The sequence below is a fragment of the Daktulosphaira vitifoliae genome, unplaced genomic scaffold (genome assembly GCF_025091365.1).
Source record: "Daktulosphaira vitifoliae isolate Bord-2020 unplaced genomic scaffold, ASM2509136v1 Scaffold_5, whole genome shotgun sequence".
Lineage (NCBI taxonomy): Eukaryota > Metazoa > Arthropoda > Insecta > Hemiptera > Phylloxeridae > Daktulosphaira > Daktulosphaira vitifoliae.
Window position 1 is genome coordinate 25,739,017 of NW_026099576.1, and position 20,174 is coordinate 25,759,190.

Below are 20,174 nucleotides of genomic sequence, written 5' to 3' on the forward strand. Positions count from 1 at the left end.
TAACCAGCCACTACTGTGTCTTCTCAAATTCTAATTCCCACATCGAATGTGTAGTTAATCGGTACCATACAGTACACCCCACACTAGATTCGATAAATTAAATTTCTTATCCAAATTCTCTAATCAAAAATCCTGTCAAAGTAGTTAAATTATTAGATTTGTCACCGTTTTTCTAAAGTGGTCAAACGTTAAAGCGTGGCTAGCCCAAGTAAAAGAAGGTACGTATTTCATATTGTTATATTATTTTTTATACAAATTTTTTATTGCTTTTGTTTTAAATACCTTATCACATTTAAAAAGAGACTTAAAATTATTAATTCAGTATTATATAATATAATGTATTTTTAATTAAGTAGCTTTGAAACCTTATTCAATAATTAATTTCAATATAAATGTAATATGATTTACATAACATTAAATTATTTAATCAATTCATTATTTTGATTTATTAGACTAATGATTTAATATTTTTTGTTTAATTGTATTTTATGATAGGAGGATGAGTAGTTCAGAAGAAGTTTCATGGATCTCATGGTTCTGTGGATTACGCGGAAATGAATTTTTCTGTGAAGTAAACATTATTTAATTTAAGTATTTTAGGAAATAATTAAGTACAAGTATTTTTTCTAGGTTGATGAAGATTACATTCAAGACAAATTCAACTTAACAGGTCTTAACGAACAAGTACCTCATTATAGACAAGCCTTAGATATGATTTTGGATCTTGAACCAGGCATGGATTTTTTCTAATTAATTTTTTAGTTGTAAATAAATTTAGTTTTTTTTGTTTAGACTTTTAGTTTATTACAACTAAAATTTTGAGGGCTAAAAAGTCCTATATTTTGTAATTCCATTAGCAATATCATAGAAATTTTTCATGAATAATAAGTTTTTAATTGATAACTAATATTTTTTATTTTAAACTTAAATTATAGAATATTTATTTTAGTCAAATTTTAACCAACTATAATATTAATAGAACAAAATTAAAAAAAATTTTAAATAATGCTTAGGTATTATTTTTAACAATAATTTAAATTTAAATTTGTAATTATTTTCCTAGTATAAAGTAATATTTAATTTAAAGCTTTTTTTTAAAATTTCTATTAACTTTTTAATATCATGTCATTTTTAAACTTTATAAGAAAATAAAAAGATGACAAATTTAAGTGTTGTAATCAAAAATATGTATTGCTTAACATATTTAGTAGTTACCAAAGTTTTTTTTTTTTTGCGCTTGGCTATAAATTATTTCTTGTTCTTTCTAACTATAGCTTTAGCTTTTAAGAGCATATATAAAAAGGAATTAATACTAGTATTCTTGTCTAGTTGCACAATGACATTTTTTTTTTTCCATTCATATATTAATTATTAACAATATTATTATGTTATGTATTGTATAAATATTAAAATTAAAATTTTAGATGATGATTTGGATGATAATCCAAATCACTCAGATTTAATTGAGCAAGCTGCAGAAATGTTATATGGACTTATACATGCCCGTTATATATTAACTAATCGTGGCATTGCACAAATGATTGAAAAATATCAAACAGGAGATTTTGGTCATTGTCCACGAGTTTACTGTGAAAATTCACCAATGCTTCCTATAGGTACTTTTTATTTTATATATTTTATTAAATTCTAGTTAATTTTATGCAGTTATTTAATAGTTTATAGTATTTCTAATTTATTATTTAAAACTTAATACATTATATTCTTGGCTAAATTTATTAAATAGTTTAAGTCAAAATTTTTAGACATTAAATATTTCCTTATTTTCAAATCAGTTATGTTAATTTAATATTTTTACAACATAGTACTATACTATATAATGTATATTAAAATCTTTAAGGTTTGTCAGATGTACCTGGTGAAGCAATGGTTAAATTGTATTGTCCTAAGTGTATGGATGTGTATACACCCAAATCATCTCGTCATCATCATACTGATGGTGCATATTTTGGAACAGGATTTCCACATATGTTGTTTATGGTACATCCAGAATATAGACCCCCAAGACCTGGTAATCAATTTGTGCCTAGGTAAGATATCTTTAATCATCAAATACTTTATCTATATACATTTTTATATCAACTTATGAATTATACAGAGTTGTAGGTTTTATGGCGTGGAATAAATCATTATAATATATAGGTGTAGGTCTAAGGTTAAAAAAAAAAAAATAGTTTATATATTATATAAAATTATTATGTTATATTGTATTATTATAATTATTATGAATATCTATAATTTATAACTTTTTACTTGAAAATTAATTAATTAATGTAAGAGTAAACTTTTTAGACACCATTTTTTTTATGAATGAATAAATGTTCATAAAAACTTAATAAGCTATAATCTAATCCAAATAGTTTTTTTTTAAATTAATTTTCACAATCATGTCCGAGTTATGTTTATAATTTATTTACTTTTATTAGATTGTATGGGTTCAAAATCCATGGTTTGGCTTATCAAATACAACAACAAGCCGCAGCTAATGTCAAAACACCACTCAGACTGACCAGCTTTAATGGAAAACGTTGATAAAAATATTAAAATATTACTCTCATTTTTATAATCTTGAATCAATACTAGATTAACTAAAAACAAATAAAATGATAATTTCAGTTAAAATTTCCCCAGCTATTAGCTGTTTATTATTATATTAATAAATTATATTTATAAATTTATACCAACATCTAATTTTTTTAACTGTAAATAGACTTTGTTTTCCATGACCTAATAATCTGTTATTTGTGCATTCAATCTGTGTATAATAATGTATAGCGGTATGATTAATTTGTGGTTTATAAATCAATAAACAAAAGAAACATATAAACGTGATCATAAAGAATGTATTGGTATCTGTGTTGTCATTCTAAAATTAGAATAACCATAAAAATCTTGAATCATAAAGCACATAGTTGAAAATTTTCATATTAAAATTCAATTGATAATTACTTAAGTATGTCTTGCCTTTTTTATTTAAATAAAATTAATATATATTTAGTAGATTATTTTTCATGAAAATCGTCCAGTTACAAATATTTGATGGTAGGTTAAAATAATATTATACTGTTTGCTTCTATACTTGTAAAACTGGGCAATTAATTTGATATAAGTTTAATAAACACTCAGTAAAGAAATTTTAAATAACAATTGAAAAGTTAGGGTAAATGTAATGCTTAAATTTTTTTATCATATTTGACCAAATTAAATTTAATAATGTGTAAAGATGTTTAGTTTTACTTTTTACTGAACTAAAAGAGTAATTAGATGCCAAATAAATCTTAAAAAATAATATTTATCTAGAAAATTATAAGTGAATTATTTATACTAATTGATTGAAGATCAATTTATTTTGTTTGATAAAAACGGTTAAGTATAAAATTCAGGTGGGGATGTACTATGTACAAATTTTTGCGAGTTAAACAAGCAAAAATAATCACTTATTTTTTTATGCTTGTAATTTTATTTTTTGAACACAAATTTTTAGAGCCCCAATTGAATTTAGCGACTTAAAATTTCTTTATTATACTTGATTACGATTGTTCAATATTCCATTCCATCATTGAATCAAAAAAAATTAATAGGTGAAAGCTATCTATTTATGAGGTGTAAATGACAATTATTTGAATGAATTGAATAGATTTTTGATTCATGTTATATAATATAATATATATAATTTATATTCATTGTGAATTTTAAATTTAAAATAATCAATCTATTTAATCAAGACAAAACTGATAGCAATGTGTGATAACAACTAACAATATAAATTAGCTGTTAATAATTTCTATAAAATTATAAGTTTTAAAAAAAAGTTTGTTTTTTAAGTATTTTACTTTTTATGTTTTCTAACTTAATTTGACTAAAGATTTAGTGAACTTAATAGTAGACAATTACCATAGATATATAAATACGTATTTATATGTCTGTGACGATTACTTAAAATATTTTATATAAGGTAAATTTAATCAATTGTATTCATGGATGTAAATGAAAATCCAATAAAATGCATTTTTATTAGTCATTTTCATCCAATAGCAGGCCCTAAAATATTATGTCAGGTATGAATTTTTTAACTACAATTTTAATTTGTTTTCTTTTTTATTTAAAAAGTATGAACTTGATTTTAAACTTAATATTTAATTATTTAGAAAATTGAAGAAACTTAGAATCATGTTTAAATTAAATATTTATGTCAATAATCAGAGATAGTCCTTGTAAAACTTCTAAAAAAAGATAAAATTTACCCATTGAATTTTTTTTTAGTGAGATTAACTTTTTAATAAAAAAATATATCCTATACTTGCTGACCTAGTCATATTTTTTTAATATATTTTGTTTTTTAAAATGGAACAATTAAAAACTAAAATTAAAAAATTAAATTTATCATCTACAGTTTGATAGATTTAACATCACTTCTAACTCAATTATATTAATTTATAATAAATATGACATAATTATAATGTAACATGGTATTTACTTTTTTCAACATTCCTAAAATATTCTGGGATATAATGAGAGAGATATTCCAATCCTTTATTTAAATGTGTTTTATAATTTAATGGTTAAATTATCTTAAGATTTTGTATTTATTTGAATATTTATTGTTAGGTGCCTAGTAGTTTCATTAGTAAAGATACTTTTGAAACTGTAAGTGTGTACATAATTCCAAAAGGTCAACTCCAAAGATGTAAAATAACAATGTAAGTGCTTAAATTTTGATATTTGTATAATCTAAATTTTTTTTTTGCTTAACTTTTGAATAAAAAAATTGCTATATAGAGAAATTAAAGTTTCTTTTAGATTTAGTACTCTATATCTATTTTTATTTGGAAAGAACAGTGAATTAAAGTAAATACTAAAAGTTAGTTATTTTTTAAGAAATAAAAATTCAATAAAATAAGCGACTTTCAAATTAATAGTGCGAAATTATTTTTTTTTTAATTTACATTCTATGATAATACAAAATCTCTGTATTGGAAGTTTTTTAAATTATATTTCCAATAAATTAAATTATTTTGTTTATTATAAAACTATTTTAATAATATGATAGATTGGTAGTTAAAAGAAATGTAGAGTGATTACTTTATTATGAACAACTTAATTAACCAAAAATATTAAAAATAATATTGATGTTTTTTTTATTGGTTTCTTTTATTATGTTTTTTTTTTTGATTTATCAATTATAAAAAATTTTTTTTATTTATTACTTACGCCTTATAATGATAATGTTATAACATAAAAATATATTTCTTTAATTTTTAAATAATATTTCTTAAAAGTTTCTCTTTAATTTTATTATGATTAGATCTTCCATTGGATTTAATCAATAAAATTAAATTATCAAAAATAGAAAAATTTTCAAATCCTGTATTAATTTATTAAAAAAATCTAGAATTATTAATTTTTAACCTTTTAATTTTTCTTATTTTAAAAAAACTTTGAAATTTGTAAAATAAATTTAATACTAGTTGCCTAAAAATGTTGTAAATGTTTTAATTAGAACAACAAGAGATACAAAAATTTTGGGTTATCCAGTGCATATTAGTGATAAAAAATATGCTCGTAATGCCTACTACTTTAATTTGTGTTTTGTTTGTGATCATTCTTCTCATACTGTCCAATATGAACCAATTGTAAAAAAGTTGTCAAATTTTTTAGTAAGTAACAGAAATTTTCTATTTTATGAATAATATCAGAATGGCTGTAATCACAAAATTTGAGAAGACTTTCCCACATAAGCTATAATTTTGTTTAAATTATTAAAATTTCTATTCAGCTAATTTAATTATTATACATTTTAAATTATTGAAAGTATTGTAGATAACTAAAATATTTTGAACATTTACTAATATCTTTACTTTTTTACTTTAAGCCAACTCAATATTATTTAAAAAAAATAATTAAAACTGTGATCATATATTTATTAAAGTATAATTTTGTGGTTTAAGCCATTCGAAAAATATTATTTGCATTTGTGTCCTGATTTTAGAAATAATAATGAATGACTCTATGTTTAGACAAATCTAGAAATCGAAGATAATTTTTTATCTAAAAATGATAAATCAATAGAAACTAAAGAACATTTGTTGTTTCTTTTAAAAAAAGTTATGAATGATATCAACATGTATAAAAAATGTGTTTTGAGTGGTAATTTTTTTTATATATCAGTAGAATTTAACTTTATTTTATTTAGTTGTTATAATATAAAAAATGTATTATCTAATATTAAGTATTTTAGATAAAGTATTAATGGTAGTTACAATTTTGACAATCTGGAAAAGTAATTGGGTTATAAGATAGTTAAGGATTTTTATAACAGCCTTGAATATTATAGAAGATTGATTAAGAGAAAAAAAATGTAGGGAACTAATGTGTAGCATCAATTAGTTACAAAATATTTTGATATCTGATTTATTTTAATATACTAGTTCTAAATAAAAGGTTGATCAGAAAAAATAGGATTCAAAGTACAACTATCCTCCAATAATTATTATATAAATTATGAAAATTAAGTTTTCTAAAATATAATTTAAAATTCAATTAGTAATTATCTAATTAGTACTAAAAAATATTTAATTCTAAAAAAGATTATATTGTAAATAATATCTATTTTGCTATAACAATAAATATTGTCAAATTTTTATAGCTCGAGATACAATTGTATACTTAAATGTTGTTGAAGTATCACCCAATCCTCCAGTTCCATTAGATTATGATGTACCATTGTTAGTTAGTCCTTTAGAACTAACAGAAGATCATTGGGATTTAACAACAAGACAAGTAATTGAATTTTTCATCTTAATTGTAAATAAATGAACAATCTCTGAACTAGGATTGGTCAATATGGCCATAAAAAATAGATATATCATTGTTGAATAGCTATTATGAGTATTACATTATCATATTAAGTTAATTACATAAATTACAGATTTTTTTAAAACATTTTTTGCCCTAAATTTGAAGTTTTGAAAAAATAAGCTTTCACAATCAAATATGAAAAATTATCTCCCCAAAAAAATGTCAGAATCTGCTGCTGTAGATGAACTCATTATATACAGCTGTAATTCTGATTTTTTATTTGTATTATAATTTATCTTTAAATTTATAAAAATCACAAGAAAGTCAGAAACTAAGCAGTTTTGGATAAATTATATTTAGAATAATGAGAGATAAGTAAATTTCATTTTTCACTCAGTTGAAACTGAATTTGGTAAAATGGTTTCATGATGTTACCGTTCAAATTAAGAAAAGAGGTGTATAATTAATATTTCTTAATTTATAGATTTTAGGAGAAACATTAAAAATATATAGTTTTTCCCATTTTTTATTTTCCTAACTATGCAATAATCAATGACTAATAAAATTACTTAATCAGCTAATGTTTTGTCTATAGATTATACCTTGCTTTAATTCTATAATTGAAAATTGTATTTACTTAAAATTGAAAAAATAACTATAAAAGTTAAACTCAAAAAAATTATAATTGATAACTTGAAGCTAATAAATAGTTAAATAAATAAAATTAACCCAACACCACAAAGGACGATGAAAAATCAATGGATACGTGTATTTCAAAAATTTAATTTTAATCATCAGTATTGGGTTAATTTTTGTTTCTTTTTATGATGTATTCACATAAACTTTTATCTTTTTTATTGAAGAAAAATTGATTGAAATTAAATATTTTATTCAGGTTGCTCCTTTTATTGATGGAGTTAACCATGTATCTAAAATTGCTGAGCTTGCAAAATTGGATATTGAAATGGTGACTGCATGTATACAAAATTTAGTGTAAGTATAAGTAAAAAAATTTTAAATCTGTATTTTAAAACATACTGATATATAATATCACTAGCTGACCCGACAAACGTTGTTTTGTCATATAAATTATTTCTAGAGAATATTTTGCTAGAAAAAAATAACTAACTTATTGCTAATGTGTAAGGATGTGGTATATATGTTGAAGAGATATGGAGCACTGTGAACGGCGACGGAATGTAAAAATAACAAAACACCAAACATTAATTTTTTTAATTTATTAAAATTGATTCTTTAAAATTATATACATATCGCTACCTATAACAATATTACTAAAAAATAGTATTAATCCCTTAATGCAACAGAGTGTACAATATTTTTTGTTATCTTATCGTTCACCAATACAAACAAACTGGATGGTTTGTCCACTCGAAAGCACACCACGTATAATTGTCCGTGTAAAAACATGATTTGCTCAAATCTAAGCCACAGACAGACATCGTATGGCCCTGAGACTTATTAATAATCATTGTAAATGACAATTTAATTGGAAATTGAAAATGTTTAAATTGATGGCGTGAGTGTCCGTAAACACGATGTCAAAATTATTTAATGTTGAAATGAAAAATGAATTTTTAACCGTATCTTACGAAGTGTTTAAAATATTTTTTTAAAGTTCATATTTTTAGAATCGTTATAGTCTGAGAATTAAAATGGTATATTCATTTTTAAATTTTGTCAATATGCGACGTTTTTAGCGCAGTTTTTGTGCAAATTTGTGTGTCTTATAAACTATAGAATTTTAATTATTAAATCTGAAAATTATGCTTTGAAACTTATATTTTTAGAATTAGTACACCCTAAACTTTAAGAAAGTTTTCTTTTCTTTTTATTTTAAAAAATGAAGCGGATGCGAGAATATATATATACGACATTTCCCCGTATCTCTGCTTCCGAGGTCGCGGAGTCAGAGCTGTATGTGACGTCAGACAGTGCGTTGAAAGGAAACTACTATACAAAAGTTTGAAAAGTTTTTGAAAGAGTTGGTTAAAAATTAATAAAGAAAAAACTAATTAGGTTACAACTTTCATTTTTGCGGTGTTGAGTTTCTCGGGTCGTAAATATTAAACGTGCCAAATTTGTTCCCGAACAGTGAAACAGCCTAGGATTCATTAGCGGACAGATAGACTCTGCTCTTTTATATAAAAAATAGATAAAAACCTATTCGCAGACCTACCGAATGTACATTAAATTCGGTTAAGCCGTTTTGGAGGAGTATGGTAACAAACACTGTGACACGAGAATTTTATATATATAGATGTAGAAGTATGGAAAATATTAGGTAGTATGCACATAAGGTGGTTAAAGAATCTTTTTAATAAAATCCCATCAGAAGTGTGTAACGTCATAAATTCCAAGGTGGACCGTTTATGATTTTTGTTATGTCTACTTATTTATTTTATCGCGCGAAAGAACCTTTTTCTGCACACAGCGGTGTCAACCACTCATTATTTTGCCGCTGACCGCTAGATAAGGCTATAAAAGAAATATAATTAAAATCGAATTGTTTATCAGTATTGTTCCCTTCCAAAAAGACTGGCCGTTATCGATTTGAAATTGCTGTTAGATCGGTGTTGATTCTTCTCCATTCTTTCTTCTGTCATTGACCGTGCTAGAGTGCACACGTTTATTGTTTTTTGGTCATTTTTTTTCAATGATGGGGTAGAGCCGCTAACGGTGAACGGCTAGGTCTTTTCGGCGAAGCATCCAGACCATTGGATGGGTCTCTTCGGAGACCGGGTATCGTTTTCTTTTATATATTATATTTATGTAATGAGCTATATTTTATTTCATTTTTATTTTATCGTAAATTAACTTAATTTTGTTTATGTGTGGAGAGCACGTGTTTCTCTTTTCTTCTAGCCAACGCTAAGGAGCTAGTGTCCAGACCACTCCTAGTGTTTTTCATTAATTTCAGATTAACATTAACGGATGTGTTTCAATACCGTCCGTGATGTTTGTAATATTATTTGTTTAAATATTTTATTTTATTTTTATTGCCTATATTTGTAGACATGGTTTTTAGTGCATTTGCATTTTTGTCCATGTTTAACTTAATTTTCTTTTTTTTAACAATTATATTAAATTTCCTTATTAATTTCAACTGTAATATTTATTTTATTGCGCGAGTAACTTAACTACTCGCGTGTATTTTATCCCTATTCCTTAATCTAGACACGGGCTACGGTATGTTTTACATATCAACCACATACAACTTTGATTGTCATAATTGTGTTTAATAAACCACGAGGTATTATAGTAATTTATACATATAACGACATATTAACTTAGATTATGCTTTTAATTAACTTAAAATTAAATTCCACCTATGGTCCGGTAATCATATCTGATATGTGTGACACCTCGCCTAGGTGGTGGTGACTCTTGCTACTATAGCTAGACGTTTGCAAGTGGCAATCCATGTTGTTGTTACAGGCCAAATTATAAAATAGCCCACTTGCAGAATGGCGACCCTGGCCAGCATAAGACATAAATGTCTTTACTTACTTTTTCTCACAATAAACCTTTTCATTTAATGTAAAATAAGTTACTTCAGTACGTTATTTGACTTATGGTTTAGGGGATATAAACATGACGCCAGGACATTGGTCACGTGCCTTGGGAAATGTTTTATTCTCTTATCGTAGTTACAATAATTGTACTAATTTTATCTATTATATTCAATTTTCATTTTTACGTCGTTATATTATAAATATATACTGTCTCATTAAATTTTCAATACGAGCTCATAACATAAGTGTACGATTTTGGTCGGGTTGTAGGACATGTTATTTGCCTCGCCTTTGTTTTTAGATTGAAGTTTGTAGCCGTACGGTCTTTTTTGTGTACTTGTATGTATTATTTTTTGTGGTGGTGGTTCGAGTGACTTGTAGCTGTCAGCGAGTTTTTTCCAAATCACATGGTTATACGTTATGCCGCTGGATTTAATCATTATTACAATGCATGGAAGACGCCTGTATTATGTGTCCACATCGAAGACCTCATTAAAGTCTTAGATTTTTAAGATCTTTTTATACAACTTAAATAGTGATAAACTTTAGTCTGTTTTTCTCTTACCTTTGAAAGTCTATAGACTTTTTTTCACCTTCTTTTGTTCTTAGCCTATCAAGGAACTCATTATACTTATAATTAGCTTTACTTACTGCCCACTTGGTTTCTTTACATAAGCATTTATACTTTATCCAGTCTTCTCTCCTTTTCCTTTTTTGCTGTATTTTGAAGTGCTTTTTCTTACTCTCTACGATTTTTTAAACGCCCTCATCCCATAAACCTTTTTCTTTGTTTCCTAGCATTCTACTACTCTCACCAACAATCTCCTTTATAGTATTCTTTACACAGTTAGCCAATCTATTCCATACATTATTTATGTTTTCCTCAACATTCTACACTGTCTTTTTTTACCATCTTTATAAACTCTTTTTTTCTTTTAATTTCCAACATCTCTCGCCTAGATAACTTTACAATCTATTACTTTCTTTACACTCTTTCTCTCCTACATAAAATAATCAATCTGTGATCTATTACTCCTAATTTTATAAATTATATAATGTTCTTTCCTCTTTCTAAAATAAGTATTAACCACAGCAAGATCCATACAATTTGCAAAATTCAGGATTCTTTCTCCAGCCTTATTTTTCTCACTAATACCATTCAATCCATATACTTTTTCATATCATCTCCTCTCATTACCTACATGCCCATTCATATTTCCACCTATTACCACATCCTGCCTATTACCAGGTATTCCTTGCGTCACCTCATCCATCTCTCTCCAAAACACTTTGTCTATTTCATCACATCCTACTTGTAGTGCATAGGTATTTATCTGGAAAATTAATTTTTTGACTATAATTCAGACACTATTCGCAACTACTTCTTACATATTTTTCATCTTATCATCCATTATTATCTCTACGCCATTGTTTGTATTAGTCTACCAGAGTAAATTATTTTGTAATCCTCACATACTTTCCTTGCTTTTTCTCCCTTTCACTTAGATTCCTTCACACAATATATATTAACTTTTCTCCTCTTCAATAATTTTACTAATTCTCTATATCTACCAGTTAATGTTCCAACATTCCATGTACCTATTCTTACTTTGTATCTATCTTTCTCTATGATACACGAGTCTAGCCTGAGAGTCTAGTCGAGTGATGATATTCCTACACCAATGAAATTATAAGCGTTATATAGGTCTGTACACATGACTACTGAAACAGGTACCGCANTACTGTGTAACTAAAGATAATAATAAAAAAAAATGTTTAAATTATTATTATGCTGCAAGTAATTGAGTGGGTTATGATAAAAAAATCACCCTGTATATATATTACATTATAATTAATCTGTCTATCGAAAATATTGTTAATTATTGTTTTGTTTTTTAATTACAGATATTGTAATGCAGTTTCATTAGTTGATTTATTTCGTTATAGCAACATGTATGTGTCAACTACTAAAATAGGTATTTTAGCTAGAGACAAGAGTCGTTATGATGAAGCAATTGATGTTATTTCACGCCCAAGTTAGTAATGTGTAAATAAAATATTGATTTGTTATTTATTTAATCATGAAAGACATTACAATAGAATAATAGATATGAGAACGGCTGATGTGAGTGTACATGATGTTGGAGATTGTGTCAAATGGAAGTTTAGGAAAAGGGTAGCCAACCTCAAGTAGTTGGGATTAAGGCAAGGAAAAAGAAGAAGAAGAATGACATTATAATAGAAGGATTTAGAAAGAGTAGTGTTTTAAAGGGTGTATGGAATATTCCTACTTACTAATTGGAGAACTAGCTTATGTACTCTGGAATACACTGGAACATTTTGTATGAAATTTTATATGATACCTAAAATGTATTCTATACGTTATATCATGAAAACTACTGACTAACTAGAAGTAAAACCATAGTTATAATAGGGTGGATCACATAAAATACAAAATAAATAAATAAATTTAAATAAAAATTTAAAATTGTTAACAAAAAATACCTTATTTATCAAAGCATTCACTTTAAAAGATAACATGTTTCATTCATTGTATTAAATTAAAATTTCAGTTCAGTTAAGTTAAATAAAAATTAATTTTAAATATATTTTTAACCTAAACTATTGAGAATCTTAAAAAAAGATTTTTCTTTGAAACAATTATTTCAACAACAATTAACACTGATACCACTTTTCGTAAAACATTAAATTTTTAACAATTATAAAGTTTTATGGATTTGTTGTACTATTTTTAAATATAAAATTAAGAGCCCTATTTGGAGACATCTGATGTTATGAATTGACTGACACATTGTTCTATTAAAAAATTATTTTCTCAAAGTTATTGAAAATAATACATACCACAAATGTATAGATCAATTAAAATTGTTTTCACTAATTTTATAACATATAAATCACTAAAATATTATTAGCATAAAGTTTTCATAAATCATAAAAGATATTTTTATGTGCTTAATAACCATGTATGTGTTTATTCACAAAATGTTTTTTAATTTATAAATTGAGTATTATTTAAACTAAGAATAAATTATCTTGAATTTTTATAACTGATATTTTTTAGAATATTTTACTGATAAATTGATTATTATCCCTATAAAATGTTGTATTTGTAAAAATGATCAATAACCTTCAATAAAATCTATTTATGTTGTAGATGGATCAAAAACAACAATAAAAAGTATATTTAGTATGTACTCTGCAATGCGACAAGGATCTCGTTTAATTGATGTTTGCTTAAGATTTAATCCGGCTTCTCTTAGTATCGATGAAAGAAATTTAGTCCATTATGGTTTAGCTAATGGTTATATCCGTCAGATACGAAAGGTGAAACATAACTTTTGATGTAGTTACTATTTAATTACATTTTTTAATTGTCTAATCACATAAATATAAGTGATGATTTAAAGTGCTAAACTGTAAAGGTTTTATTAAAGGTATTGATAAGCAAAATGGGTATCTCTTTATTACTATTGTTATTACAATCAATTATATAGTATGCTTATTTCTACTTAGGAAAGTTTTTTGTATCTACTAGGTTATACTTTTCACAAATCATTTGTAAATAATAGTATTATTATTTAATAGTATAATGCTTTAATATAAAGTAAGTTATTATAAATTATTGTTCTTTCNTTCAATTACGTTGATAGTAACTTTTTCTTGTATTGAACTGTTTTCAGTGTTGTTAGTTGATTTTCTTTTTGTCTCGTGTATAATGGGTAATCAAGTTTTGCTTATTTTCCATCCGTCTTCTCTGTTAGAATTTAAAATTCTCTGGACATTTTTCGATTTCTATTTCCTCTTTGTACGTTCGTTTGTCTACAACAGAAACGCCATTAGGACAATTCTATAATGGACTAAACTCTCTTAATATAATTAGCTGTTATACAAATTCAGATATTTATAAACTTGATGAAGAAATTGAAAAAGACACAAAAGTAGTGTCTGTTTGGAAATGAATCATTTTTTTCTTATATATAATATTCATTGTGACAAAATAAAAGTGTAATTTAATTATTATGTTTTATTTTTTTCTATTATTATATCAATATAAAAAATAGAATGATTCAAAACATTTACATAATTATTTCATTTTTAAAGTTGTAACTAGCACAAAATATTTTAGTCTGTTAAGTAATTTTGATTATTAAATTAATTGTATCATTAAATCAGAGATACTTTTGAATATTAATATTTCAAAAATAAATACATTTATTTTTAAATTTTACTGTTTTATTCAATTTTTAATGAATGTATTATTTATAGAACACCATTTATAAAATAATAAAACAATGTAAAAATGATTGTTTGAAAATTAAGAGTTCTATAAAATTCCATTTTATTTACATCTTTAATAGTCAGTTATTGAGAATGAAAAGAAATTAAATTTTACATAATATTGGGACTAATAACTTAATTCAATGGTTTAGAAGTAATAATAGAAGTATTAAACAAAAAACTACTCTAGCATAAAATATAAAAAAAATAATATATTATGTACAATAATTTAAAAATTATATTGAGTTGATCTGATATAAATATCATACAATTTATAAATCAAAATTATATCAATATCATATTTTATAATTTCATTTTTATTGAAGTATTACAAAAGAATATTTCAGAATTTAATTGATGAGTCTTTATGGACATTTACGATCAATTTGACTTTTACCACCTTCATTATATTCTTGATGGCTAATCCACATTTGTTGAAATGTCCCGATTGATGCTAGAATAGATCCACCAATCCATGCACCAAATCTACGTTCTGTAGAACCATTAGGAGCTATGAGTTTTAGTCTCATACTAGCTGGTATCCTGGCAGAGAGATCTCGGTTTAATCGTTCTGGAAAACCCTATAAAAAGATTTTCAAAGTTAATGATTTGATCATTTATCATATTAAATTTAACATACTTGTAAAAATGAATTGCCTCCAGTAACAATTACATTATTATATAAAGCTGGTCTTACATCAACATCACACATTCCAACACTTGTTGTAACTATATGACTTACACCTAACATAGAACCTCCCATGCTAGCACTAGGGTCAAATAAAGCTTCTGGTATCTTAAATCTTTCATTTCCAAATTCCTGTAGATTTAATTAAATAATGGTTACTTGCTACTATCATAATTGCATAGCAATAAAAAAATAATAACCTGATTATAACCATTTGGAAATTCATAATGATAAGTAGGGAGCGCAGATATAATTCTTTCATCATATGGTCCTTCTGATACTTGTAAAACTGAATGTTGAAAATCTTGAATAACTGCTTTACACATATAATTGTGCCAAGAATTGGTTACTTCAGGAAGACTTTTTTTTTTAGTCCAAATAGGTTTTTCTTTTTCCTTAACTTGTTCTTTTTGTGCGACCAAATAATTAGGTATTACCTCAATTTCATTCTCCTGTATTTTATTAATAAATGATAAAATTAGAGCAAATTTAGTAATTCCAAATCAAATTCAATTCTATTTTTTTATATTTATTAGTACATAACTATATTAATAATATAACTTAGGGTTATCTGACAATTGCTTCTTAACTTGAATAGTAAAAATACCTTAAGAAATTGTCTGCATTGCATACTGATAAAATCTCCTCCTAACGGAGATTTAACAATAGCACTAGGAATTACATAACCATCATGAACAGGTATAGCAGATGTATGAGTAGCTCCACTATCAATGACAATACCAGTTGAACGTCCACAAGAAAATGCAGCCAAAACTGCATTTCTTCCAAGAAATGTAGCGGGTACATTGTATTTTTCAAACATCAACTCAACTAATTTTTCTCTTTTGGATCTTATATTTAAAGGTGACTCAGTAAATAATACTGGATGGTATTGAGAATCAGTTTGCAAACACTTTGTATAAGAATAGTCAAGAATTTTTTCAAATAAATCCCAATCATCAATCATTCCATCTTTCATATAACTAACTACTTCCATGCCTGTAATAATATTTTTATTATGTAAAAACTTTAATGAACAAAATATTTTAAAAAATCAGATGGATTTTTAATTTACAGAGATTTGATTATTTTTTGTTTCAATGAAATATTTAAATAAAAAATTTTTAATTAGATATTAAGTATAAAATCAAAGGAAAAGTGTTTTTGCAATTTACTTCTGAATACTACTATTAATTATTTTATTCAAATACCTTTCCGGGGAACACATAATGAAGTTACATCAATATAATGTTTAGTGTTCTCATTAATACGATTTCCTTGTTTGATTCCAGGGTCCAACATACTTGTATCTGCTGTGCCATCATCCGATAAACCAACAACTGATGGTATTTCTGCTTTGGGAGTATCTTCTTGAGCATATCCAATACGAAATGATTGTGATCCTAAATCAAACACTAATGCTCCAATCTCATCACCACCATATAACATTCCACTATTCATCTTTTATTTCTATTGGAACCTAAAAAATTGATAAAAAAATGTGTTATGAAATATTTTACTTGTAAGAAATTACATAATTCTCAATAAAATTAAGTTTTATTAAAATTATGGAACTATAATTTAGCTACTATTTTATTATTGCTAAATCATTATTTACAAAATTGTATTCACTAACCTATTAATAAATTTAAATTTAAATGCTGTAACTATCTTGAACATTTAACTTTTTAAGAAAATGAGTTAATCATGAAGTAATCCCTAATTATTTAACATTATAATATTTTTTTATTTATTTGGAAAGATGATTAAAAAAATGTAAAGCCGGGTTTAGGTTTGTTTATATCAAACAGTGTGACCAAGAAGTACTGATAGTGATGGGTATTACCACATATAGTACATGGTACTACCGAATGCACTATCCAACCATTTAATTGTCTAAAACTATCGATTCATACGGTTATTTTCAATAACTATTAAAAGAAACTATTGTTTTTCGTTAGTATTTAGTTATCGAAAAATGGGACCGAATTACCGACTATAAAACTGTACCATGAATGATATGATTCAGCATATTATGTGCGTTTAAAACAATTGTAACACAAATCAAAACCCAAACGGAAAGGGTAGTAGAGTAGTGTAGTGTGTATGAGATGATGTCGAGTCTGCTGCCTGGGTATTTACGTACATGTGATCATACAGCAGTTACCGTGCTCGGCTGACACTCCTGATTAGCTATGGGTGTCGAAAGGCAGTTGTTATAGGAAGGGAATTAGGGTAACATCTGGGTATGAAGTGCAAGACACAAATACCAGGTGTATTCAAAAGTATAAGTTGAGACGAAATTCAAGATACAAGTACTTTAGTTATTAGAAGAGGATAATGAAGTACGAGGTGCAAGACACAAGTTTTCAAAGAGAGAACGGGGTAGCCGAGTATGAGGTGCAGACGAAGTACAAGATACAAGTACTCTGAAATGTTGAGGACGAGAGTAGGTAGGTGAAAAAGGAAAAAAAAAGACTTGACTTTATACAGTAAGCCGGACAGCAACGACCGAGTATTGAGACTGATGAATGACACAAAGCACTGGAATCGATTAACGAGGACGGGCAAGTCTTTTGGGTTTAAAAAGTAATTCAGACGATTGCCAATTATGCAATAAATATTAATCAACAATTAATCAGTTTTTAGAAGCGGATGCGTTGTCTGTATTTTATTATACTAATTTTTTATAATAATGGTAACGTGACACCATCACACAATTAAATTAATCAATAAATACCTTATTTGAATGAAAATTTGCACGACTGAATACTTTTGACTATCGAACTATCAAATAGATTATACATAAAAATAGATTATTTTTATTGAAATGAAAACTACCGCCCAACAATCTGGAACCATACATCATAGCGGGTCTCCTCATTTTACCTACCACTTGTTCTCTATTGTCAAACTTTTCTCTATGTACTCTGCTTTATTAGCTTCGATGCAAAGTTGAGAATGTATTAATTTTACTATAATGTGTTTTTTTTTTAATTTTGTGAGCGCTCAATCTCAGTTTTCGCTGGACCCATTTTGATGAACAATTCGTCAAAAGATCACAAATCGTATCTAGTCGAAGACATTACCCTAAAAAATTGAATAAAATTTCTTCGTTTCCCGTAAACGGAGGAAATCTCCCAAAAAATTATAATTTTAAAAATCGATAATTTTTTCAATTTTTTTTTTTAAACTGCCATAACTTTAAAAAAAAAAAACTAAATCAATATAATTTTATTTTTATAGATACCTTAGGTATTTACCTATTATTTGATATATTTTTGTGAACATTTGACCCTTTACTAACCCACGGGGAGGGTTTCAAAATGGCAACTTTTTCAAATTAACTTTTGAAAATGTTCCGGTAATACTGACACTTGTATATATATATATATATATATATATCTTAAATTAAAGCTTATGTAATATACATAAATTTGAAAAAAAAAAATCCTCAGAGCTCAGTGTTAGTGACTGAAGTAGTACAACAAAAAAAAGTTTAAGTATTAATGATGAAATACCAAAAACCATTTTGGATTTCATATTATGTTAAACAAAAAATAACGTAGAATTTGCTCTCCATATGTTGAAATGGAAGTCAAGGTTTATCTATGATAATTAATATACGGAAGGTCATATAATTAGTAATACGCCATATTAGAATCAAATAACAAAAAATACAGGCCGTAACAAAAAAATGCTTTACTCGTTTTCGTAAGCAAGTCAAAAGTGTTAATCAATTTAATCTGTGCCGGCCGGTTCATGTCGCTGGCGGTCACTAGGCGTCGTGCGACCCGTCGGGCGAGAAAAGGCAGCTGTGTCGCGGTCTCCATCAAGCGGTAAAGCCGAAAGTGCAAAGCGACCGCGTCAATGTAAATTTGTCTATGCCTATCAGTAATTACTCCTATGAACGATCATTTTCAGTATTAAAGCAAATTAAAAATAATATTAGAACGACAAAAGTACAAGAACCATGTTCAGCTTTAGCACTTTTAGATATTAAATCCGAAATAATTTAAAAAATAAATTTTGATATAGTAATTGAGTCATTTTGAAAATGTCAAACCAGAAGAAAGTGTTATATTTGTTTTTATTAAATGTTTTTTAAGTATATTATTTGTTAGATGTATTTGTTTCTTACATATTTTGATTCATTAAATTTATATTAAATTGTTGTATCAAAACTTAAAAGCATTGCCAGTTAGGTGTGAGACTCTAAATCAGAACGAGATATACTCACCGGCGCTGAATACACGTCTTATATATTAAAATGCTTGCAACTTTATTTATACTACAGTTGTTATTGACCAATCAACATATTTTGTAAAAAAATGATTAAAAATCAACTTTCTTGAAAATTTTTATAAAAATAAATAATAAAAAGTATAATTTTAACGTAATTTAAGAATGCATGAATGATTAAAAACAAGTAACTGGATTTCACATATGAAATAAAATGAAAAATTTGTAAATAGATTTATGACTATAATGGATGTATATAATTATTAATTTAAAATAAAAATCTCAAAAATTTACACTTAAGAATAAATTTAATTCATTATAATTTTATATGCGTGTATTTATATAATGTGTTATTATGTATCTACGTTCTAGCCACTATTAACACCCTTTTAAAAGCTAATGGTGCAAACAAATCACATCAGAATCAATTAGTCATTTTTCATTGCTCCCCTTTTTCCTTATATGTATAATTGCGCACCGTAATATATTTTGTTAATGCTACAGAATGTGAATTGTACAAAAAATATACAGATACGTATATATAAGATTACATATTTATAACAAAGGTATACTTTTGAAACGTCATTTGTGTGTGA

The 20,174-nt window shown here is 25.8% G+C and overlaps 3 protein-coding genes across 4 annotated transcripts; 2 read left to right on the forward strand and 1 right to left on the reverse strand.

The window, feature by feature from the left end:
• Nucleotides 1-29: 29 nt before the first annotated feature.
• On the forward strand, nucleotides 30-2,696 carry LOC126908439 (casein kinase II subunit beta). The gene is made up of 6 exons (XM_050690495.1): nucleotides 30-218; nucleotides 496-571; nucleotides 631-733; nucleotides 1,425-1,616; nucleotides 1,859-2,048; nucleotides 2,445-2,696. Exons 2-6 carry the CDS (start codon nucleotides 500-502, stop codon nucleotides 2,548-2,550), a joined length of 663 nt encoding a protein of 220 aa, XP_050546452.1. The 5' UTR covers nucleotides 30-218; nucleotides 496-499; the 3' UTR covers nucleotides 2,551-2,696.
• Nucleotides 2,697-3,802: 1,106 nt separating this feature from the next.
• On the forward strand, nucleotides 3,803-13,907 carry LOC126906849 (GATOR complex protein NPRL2). Of its 2 annotated transcripts, XR_007704364.1 has the most exons (9): nucleotides 3,803-4,076; nucleotides 4,627-4,718; nucleotides 5,519-5,675; nucleotides 6,036-6,165; nucleotides 6,665-6,798; nucleotides 7,712-7,809; nucleotides 12,255-12,385; nucleotides 12,450-12,691; nucleotides 13,525-13,643. XR_007704364.1 is itself a non-coding variant. In XM_050687750.1 (8 exons), the coding sequence occupies exons 1-8, from the start codon at nucleotides 3,996-3,998 to the stop codon at nucleotides 13,710-13,712; spliced, it is 1,011 nt and encodes a 336-aa protein (XP_050543707.1). In that variant the 5' UTR covers nucleotides 3,805-3,995; the 3' UTR covers nucleotides 13,713-13,907. The 2 variants fall into 2 exon arrangements, 1 of the variants encoding a protein (XP_050543707.1); XM_050687750.1 differs by lacking the exon at nucleotides 12,450-12,691 and having other exon boundaries at nucleotides 3,805-4,076; nucleotides 13,525-13,907.
• Nucleotides 13,908-14,840: 933 nt separating this feature from the next.
• On the reverse strand, nucleotides 14,841-17,141 carry LOC126906848 (actin-like protein 6B). The gene is made up of 6 exons (XM_050687749.1): nucleotides 16,973-17,141; nucleotides 16,548-16,816; nucleotides 15,944-16,335; nucleotides 15,537-15,788; nucleotides 15,289-15,468; nucleotides 14,841-15,229 (listed from the first exon to the last, which is right to left on the reverse strand). Exons 2-6 carry the CDS (start codon nucleotides 16,795-16,797, stop codon nucleotides 15,014-15,016), a joined length of 1,290 nt encoding a protein of 429 aa, XP_050543706.1. The 5' UTR covers nucleotides 16,798-16,816; nucleotides 16,973-17,141; the 3' UTR covers nucleotides 14,841-15,013.
• Between the last annotated feature and the right edge of the window lie 3,033 nt (nucleotides 17,142-20,174).